The sequence below is a fragment of the Callithrix jacchus genome, chromosome 11, assembly GCF_049354715.1.
Source record: "Callithrix jacchus isolate 240 chromosome 11, calJac240_pri, whole genome shotgun sequence".
NCBI lineage: Eukaryota > Metazoa > Chordata > Mammalia > Primates > Cebidae > Callithrix > Callithrix jacchus.
In genome coordinates this window covers 104,273,697-104,282,417 of record NC_133512.1, presented here as the reverse complement: position 1 = coordinate 104,282,417, position 8,721 = coordinate 104,273,697, and the positions used below count along the sequence as shown (strand labels likewise).

At 39.4% G+C, this 8,721-nt stretch overlaps 1 protein-coding gene across 1 annotated transcript; it reads left to right on the top strand.

Moving 5' to 3' along the window:
* Nucleotides 1–293: 293 nt before the first annotated feature.
* Nucleotides 294–1,434, top strand: TAS2R40 (taste 2 receptor member 40). The gene has a single exon (XM_017975548.4). It carries the CDS (start codon nucleotides 334–336, stop codon nucleotides 1,303–1,305), a length of 972 nt encoding a protein of 323 aa, XP_017831037.1. The 5' UTR covers nucleotides 294–333; the 3' UTR covers nucleotides 1,306–1,434.
* Nucleotides 1,435–8,721: the final 7,287 nt, after the last annotated feature.

Genomic DNA, 8,721 nt, shown 5'->3' with positions numbered 1-8,721 from the left:
AGCCTACTATTCATGCCTCATCAGGAAAATGTGGACTTAAAGTAAGTAAGATAGGAAGGTGTTGAGCTAGAAACATGTCCCAAACTATTTCCAGTGAGCTTCTGAAAGTCCAAGACAAATGTATCTTTATGAAAAATTGAGACAGAGCCAGTAACCAGATCCTCTCATCATTTGCATGTGAAGGCTCTAACTTGTAGTCATGTGATAAACAAATTGAGAAAAATTGTAAATAACCATTAACGAGGGGAGCGAAAATTATAAAAACATTGAGCGAGGGTCAGAAGATTGCAGAGCAGTCTTGGCACAGAAACCTGAAAGTCGAGATCACAGAGAATGGCAACGGTGAACACAGATGCCACAGATAAAGACATCTCCAGGTTCAAGGTCACCTTCACCTTGGTGGTCTCCGGAATACAGTGCATCATTGGCATCCTTGGGAGTGGCTTCATCACGGCCATCTATGGGGCTGAGTGGGCCAGGGGCAAAACACTCCCCACTGGTGACTGCATTATGTTGATGCTGAGCATTTCCAGGGTCTTGCTACAGATTTGGATGATGCTGGAGAACATTTTCAGTCTGCTATTCCGAATTGTTTATAACCAAAACACAGTGTATACCCTCTTCAAAGTCATCATTGTCTTTCTGAACCATTCCAACCTCTGGTTTGCTGCCTGGCTCAATGTCTTCTATTGTCTTAGAATTGCAAACTTCAATCACCCTTTGTTCTTCCTGATGAAGAGGAAAATCATAGTGCTGATGCCTTGGCTTCTGAGGCTGTCAGTGCTGGTTTCCTTAGGCTTCAGCATTCCATTCTCTAAAGATGTCTTCAACGTGTATGTGAATAGCTCCATTCCTATCCCCTCCTCCAACTCCACAGAGAAGAAGTACTTCTCTGAAACCAATATGGTCAACCTGGTTTTTTTCTATAACATGGGGCTCTTCATTCCTCTGATCATGTTCACCCTGGCAGCCACCCTGCTGATCCTCTCTCTCAAGAGACACACCCTACACATGGGAAGCAATGCCACAGGGTCCGGGGACCCCAGCATGAAGGCTCACATAGGGGCCATCAAAGCCACCAGCTACTTTCTCATCCTCTACGTTTTCAATGCAACTGCTCTATTTCTTTCCATGTCCAACATTTTTGACACTTACAGTTCCTGGAATATTTTGTGCAAGATCATCATGGCTGCCTACCCTGCAGGCCACTCAGTACAACTGATCTTGGGCAACCCTGGGCTGAAAAGAGCCTGGAAGCGGTTTCAGCACCAAGTTCCTCTTTACCTAAAAGGGCAGACTCTGTGACGAACTCAGGGAGGACTGCAGGACCTGGTCCAACCACCTCTGCCTTTTCCTCAGGTAGAACTCTCTCCTCACCCTCTCTTTTCTCCCAAACCTGCTCTGACATTTCTCAGATAACTTGACCCTTTTATGAATATGAAGCTGAATTTTTAACCTGAGATTCTAAACAGAAATAACCAAGAAACCTGAAGATGGACATTGAAAGTGACTTGAACTATGTTCATTCACATCTTGCCCTGAGATCTCTCCACTTTATTTTCCCCTGAGCCTTAAGGAGAGGGTGGCCAGATGCCAAGGCCAATCTCTGTTTATTGTCTGTTGTTAATTGAGCACCCTTTAATTCTCAAGAATATCATGGTCTGGATGAAGAATTACATGATCATCCTACTTAAGACACCCGACTAACGTAGAGTTAGGGCTGGTGAAGCAGAGCACAGCAATCAGTGCAAAGGGTAGAAGGGAAACCAGAGTAGCTACAGAGGAAGAAGAGCAGGAAAGAAAGGCTGCTGGAAATTATCAAGTGCTGTGGATGTTCCAACGAAAGTAAAGGCTGAAGAAAAAGGCTTTGGATTTGACTAAAAAAAGGCCATGTGTGCTATTATCAGTGGAGTGATAGGGTGACATCCTGATCCCAGGGGTTCTAGAAGATGATGCCAAAAGGGAGGGAATGGGTAAAAACCAATAGTCTAGAAAGGATGTTTGGAGATAGAGATGAGTTATAGGATGGCACATGGATATGCAAAGGTAACTGAATGCTATTTTTTTTTTTTTTTTTTTGAGACAGAGTCTCACTCTGTTGCCTAGGCTGGAGTGCAGTGGCGTGATCTCGGCTCACTGCAACCTCTACCACCCAGGTGGGAGCATCAAGCGATTCTTCTTCCTCAGCCTCCCAAGTAGCTGGGATTACAGGCACCTGCCACTGCGCCCAGCTAATTTTTTTGTACTTTTAGTAGAGATGGGGTTTCACCATCTTGGCCAGGCTGGTCTTGAATACCTGACCTCATGATCCACCCACCTCAGCCTTCTAAAATGCTGGGATTACAGGCATGAGCCACTGCACCTGGCCTGAATGCTTTATTTCTCCAAATGAAAGGGAACAAAGTGAGCAGAGAGGAAAGAAAGAATGCAGGGAAAAGAGTGAAGTGGGCAGGAAGCAGAAAGAGAAAAGAAAGAGGCCAGAGTAAGTTAGCATCTGTTTTGCTCAGCTCCTGGCCACCGCACCTGGCTAGCTGTTAGTATTCTAAAGGGTAGGACAGTGAGACTGAGAGGCATCTAGAATCAGGTTATTTAAAGCAGGCCAGATATGAAAAGGCCAAACTAGATTGGGCCAGATGCACACAGAAAGCTCAGCCTTTATAGTCCCATAAGCCTGGTGGCAGAACGTGGCCACAGATCCAGTAGTTCAATCCAAGTGGCAGGTGAAAAGTATAGGGTGGCCTTAAGAATTGTTTTCCTGTTCCCTTCCTGACAATGTCAGAAATGTAAGACATGCAGTATTCCACAGTTTAGCTCCCCAACAGTTATTTGAGTGTCAATTTGAACCGAGCAGGGCACTAGGTTAGGGGCCAGCAAACTTTTTCTGTGAAGGATCAGAGAGTAAATAATTTAGGCTTTATCGGCCACATGCAGTCCCTGCCAGAAGAGTCCAGCTCTTCTGTTGCAGAACAAAAGCCACCAGATTCAAAAAAACAAATGAACGGACATGGGTGTGCTCCACCAAAATTTTGTGTATGGAGGCCGAAATTTGAATTTCAAATAATTTTCACATTATAAAATATTATTTTAATTTTTTCAACCATTTAAAAATACATGTTTAGTAAATGCTTCTTGCATTTTTAAGTGGTTGAAAAAAATTAATATTTCATGATATGAAATTCTGTTGGAGCATGGCTATGTCCAATTTTCCTAGGTGTGCATTCTCGGAGGGTGAAATTTTGGTTGAGTGGATCGTGGGCTACACAAAACAAAACGAATGAGTGGATCAGATTTTCTCCCAGGCTGCAGTTGCAGCCCCTTCACTCAGGCATGTTCTTCAGCTCCTGAAGGCACAGCATGCCCGAGGCCCCAGTCACACTTCATTGCAAAACCAGGGATACTGATTGTGGAAACTTGTGCCGTGTTTTGAACGTGGCAACTTCTCCAGTATTTTTGCCACTTTCAATTTCTCCAGTTTTTCTGTCCCTGTGAAATCTTTAAAACACAATCCGCTAGTTCTTTGAATAAATAAATAAATAAATAAACAAAAAGCTCAAAAAGCTAAATGTTCTAGTCCCCTGTCTTCCACCTGTTAAGGACAGACACATAGCCCCAAATTTGTTTCTATCTAAGGCTTTGAAAACTATGACCCTGAAGCTACTCATTTGATAACAATGAGTTTGAAATGAGCTTGAAATAGTCGTGCCTCTATAAACCATCTCCGTTGAGGCTGAACACTAGGCTGTGGTTCTCCTTGTGGATTTGATCCAGCAGGGCAATGTTTGTATTTGCGTGTTCTTTTTAGATGACTAAGCAAAAGACTGGTTCATTGTATGATGATGGGAAAGGCTTAGAGTTAGTGTGGTGTGTAGAAAGAACCTACACTTGGTGTCAAAGACCTAGACTTCAGTCCCCATTCTGTGTGATCTTGGGAAAGTCACTAAACCTCTCTGAGCCTCAGTTTCCCCATCTGGAAAGCAGAAATAATCACAACATCCACTTCATAGGGCTGCTGTGAGACTCAAAATAATATGTCTATGACAAACTGCAAACCACCATACAAAATGAGTGCATCTATACATTCAAGAAAAATGTATGTCTTAATGCATTTTTAGTAAACAAAGATCAACTCAACAAAAATTTCACCCTCCCAAGAGTACACAGGCTGGAAAAGGATACTGGATTAAATTACAATGTGGAAAATTCCTGAGTGGAAGTCTATGTACTGTGGAGTCAGGAATGTACCCTAAACCTTAAATGTCCACAATTAAAACTCCTATCCTCTAAAAACAATTTTTTAATCCTGATCTTCCTTCCCTATTTCCTTCACCATGGCGAGAAGAGAACTCAGGACAGAATCCTTTTCCTTCAGTCTTACTGAGCCATTCAGGAGAGATCAGGGCTGAGAGGAAAAGAAATTTTCCACTGAGCATCCTCAGAGATTCCCATCAGAGCCTGAGGATGCAAAACAGAAAAGGGTCCCATTACATTCAGCCCTCCCGAGGGAAAGCTGCTGTTTGCATTTCCTGCCTACAGCTCTAGGAGACTGCAAATAAATCATTGATTTATTCAAACCAGTAGCTGGATAATAGATTATGGCTGGCAGCCCTGAGTGCAGCTGAGACGATGAGTGATAGAAATACTTGTCAGGGAGGGAGTGGCAACGTGATATGCAGAAAGTACCAAGACCCCATAGGCCCATTCTTCCCTCATCTCACTGCTCAGTGGAATAGCACCACCTAACACTCACACTCTACTCATAAGAGTTGACTAAGATTTGTTAAGCTTTATGTGAGATTTATCTTAACATAATAAAAATTAAATATCTCCAAATACTACAAGAGATGGCCTTAACCTCTTTGTTATCTAATCAAATCGTTAAGTGATTCAAACACCTTTGCCTTAATATTTTATCTTTCATGAGTTATTTCACCAAGTCCTGTGTCTACATTCTAATCTATGTTTTTGGCACTAATAGTATTAATTGCACCCAATGGCAGAAATTTGTTGTTGTTGCTGTTGTTGTCTGAAGTCTAAATAACAAAAAACATGCCTGGTAAGTCCTAATCTGAGTAAGTTAATAATATTTTGAAAACTCAAACCTGTGGCCTGAGTCTCCATCGACTCAGATCCCCTTAAGGGTGGGGCACTGCTGGACACTCCCTCTGTTTTAAAGATCTTCACCCTTGACTTCCATATCTATTCAGCTGCCTGATTTTTCTTTGTTTCCTTATCCACCAAGCACCATTCAAACATAGAACTACTCACAATTTGTACCCTTTATCCACTGCCACTACTAAGGTGACTAACCACTCAGATTTTTAAAACTCAGAGTTCCAATATCCCAGAAAACTTCCCTGTCCTGAATAACCTGGGACAGCTGGCCACCCTAAGCTCCACCCAGAGGACTGAGGCTAAATTCAGACTTCAAGTATTACCTTTCAACTACAGCTATGATATTCACACCAGTTCCATGACTGTATGAGCAGGAAACCTATACACATTCACTTGAACTCATATACTCTTGCACACACACCTAACATATACACTTACACATACTCCCATATAGACATTCACATCTACACACATTCACATTCATACACACACACCACCTGCTTAATATCCTCGAAAGGCTTCTCATTACGCAAAAACTTTCTGACTGGCCTGCAAAGCCCTTCACACTGCATCTCAGGACTACCTTTTCTGGCAGCTCTTGATGCTTCATTCTATTCACTCCGCTAAGTATAATCATTGAAAGGGCCTGATGGTTAGGTAATATTTTTTTATTTTAATTTTGGAAAATTTCAAACCTACACAAAAGCAGGCAATGGTACATCCCCTATGTAGCCATTATTCAACCATTAACATAGTGCCAGTACACACTATTGAAGACTTTTGAGGAGGTTTATTATGATTCAAATATTTCCAGTACCTTTAGTCCAAAAGATTTTGTGGGTTCTTTTGATTCCAGCTATTTTTAGTACCTATTAAAATGAATTGGGCTTCAAGATCCACCTTTGAAAACCACACTATCTGAAATATACCAAAATATATATCATTCTTCTGGTATATATTTCCTCTAATTCAGGTTTTTTCCGTTCTATTTTTAGTTGACATGTAATAACAGTAAATATCTATGAGTGATATTTCTATACATGTATACAATGTGTAATCATAAAAGTAGGGTAATTAGCATGTCCACACCTCAAAACTATCATTTCTTTATGTTGGGTACATTAAAATCCTCTCTTCTAGCTTTTGAAAATATAGTTACTGTTAACTATATTCACCCAATGCTATAAAGCACTAAAGCCTATTCCTCATATCTAGCAGTAATTCATCTGTTAGCCAACCTCTTCTAATCCTCTCCCAACCCTTCCTAGCCTCTAATAACCACAACTCTACTCACTTTTATGAACTCAACTTTTTTTAGCTCCTACATATGAATGAAAATATGCAGTATTTCTTTCCATCTGACTTATTTCACTTAACATAATCATCTCCAAGCTCACTTGCATTGCTGCAAATGACAGGATTTCATTCTCTTTTGTGGACGCATAGAATTCCACTGTGTATATATACCACATTTTGTTTATCCACTTACCTGTCGATGAACATTTAGGTTGATTCCATATCTTAACTATTGTGAATAGTGCTGCAATAAACAGCATTGCCCTGATGACTAGTGATGTGGAGCATTTTTTCATATACTTGCTGATCTTTTGTATGTCTTTTCTGAGAAATGACTATTCAGATCCTTTGCCCACTTTTTAATGACATTGTTAGGGTCTTTTACTATTGAGTTGTTTGAGTTCCTTGTAGACTCTGGATGTTACTACATTGCCAGATGTAAAGCTTGCAAATATTTTCTCTCATTCTATAGGTTGCCTGCACTCTTGATTGCTTCCTTTGCTGTGCAGAAGCTTTTTAGTTTAGTGTGGTCCCATTTGTCTATTTTTGGTTTTGTTATCGGTGTTTTAGAGTCACAGGCATAAAATTTTTGCCTAGACCAATGACCTGGAGTGTTTCCCCTATGTTTTTTTCTAGCAGTTTTATAGTTTCAGGTCTAACATTTATGTCTTTAATCTATTTTGAGTTTATTTTTATATATATAAAGAGATGGGGTCTAGTTTCATTCCTCTGCATATGAATATCTAGCTTTCCCAGCACCATTTATCAAACAGGGTGTTATTTCCCCAGTGTATGTGCTTGACACCTTTGCCAAAAATCAGTTGGCTGTAAATATTTATACCTGGGTTTGTTTATGGGTTGTTTATTCTGTTCCATTGGTCTCTGTGTTCATTTTTATACCAATACCATTCTGATTTGGCTATTATAACTTTGTAGTATATTTTGAAGTCAGATAGTGTGATGCTTTCAGTTATGTTCTTTTTGCTCAGGATTGCTTTGGTTATTCAGGATCTTTTGTGGTTCCATACAAATTTTAGGATTCCTTTTTCTATTTCTGTGAGGAATGTCACTGGTATTTTGATAGGGATCAGATTGAATCTGTAGATCCCTTTGAATAGTATCGTCTCTCTAACAGTATTAATTTTTCTAATCCTTGAGCCTGGAATGTCTTTCTATTGGTTTGTGTCCCCTTTCAATTTCTTTCATCAGTGTTTTGTGGTTCTCATTGCACAGAACTTTCACCTCCTTGGTTAAATTTATTTTATGTACTTTATTTTTTTTTGTAGTTATTGTAAATGAGAATATTTTCTACATTTCTTTTTTAATGAGTTGGTAATTGCTGTATAAAAACACTACTAATTTTTCTGTTTTGATTTTGTGTCCTGAAACTTTACTGAATTTATCAGTATTTTTTCTAGCAGTTTTTGTTTGTTTTGTTTGTTTGTTTTGGTGAAGTCTTTAGGGTTTTCTGTATAAAAGATCATGTCGTCCATAAAAAAAAAGAGACAATTTTACTTCCTCTTTCCAATTTGGACACCCTCCTTATTTCTTTCTCTTGCCCAATTATAGTACTATGTTGAAGAAGAGTGGTGAGAGTGGGCATCCTTGTTCTGGTCCTTTGAGGAAAAGTTTTCAGCATATCCTCATTTAGTATGATGTTAACAGTGGATTTCTCATACATGACTTTATTGTGTTGAGGTACATTCCTTCTACACATAATTCAGGTATGTTCTTTCTATTCCTAAACTCCCAAGTTCCTATGTAGAGAGTTTTTATTATGAATGGATGTTTAATTTTATCAAATGCTTTTTCTGCATCTATTGAGATGATCATATTGCATTTGTCTGTCATTCTGTTGATGTGATATATCACATTTATTGACTTGCGTCTGTTGAAACATTCTTGCCTCCCTGGGATAACCCACTTCATCATGGTGTACTATTTTTTTGGTGTGCTGTTGGATTCAGTTTGCTAATATTTTGTTGAGAACTTTTGCTTGTGTGTTCATCAGGGATACAGCCTGTTGCTTTTTCTTTTTTTGTTGTGCCTTTGTTTGGCTTTGGTATAAGAATAATGCTGGCCTATTGAAATGTGTTAGGAAAAATTCCCTCTTCTTCAATTTTTTTAAAATAGATTGAGAAGAGTTGATGTCAGTTCTTCTTTAACAGTTTGGGAGAATTCAGCAATACAACCATTCTGCCTGGGCTTTCCTTTGTTGGGAAACTTTTAATTATACAGATGTGACTGCATTAGTCCATTTTCATATTGCTATGAAGAAATACCTGACTGAATAATTTATAAAGAAAAAGAAGT

Excerpts from the sequence above, each read along its gene's own strand:
- TAS2R40 (XM_017975548.4), top strand. The coding sequence starts at position 334 with ATGGCAACGGTGAACACAGATGCCACAGATAAAGACATCTCCAGGTTC.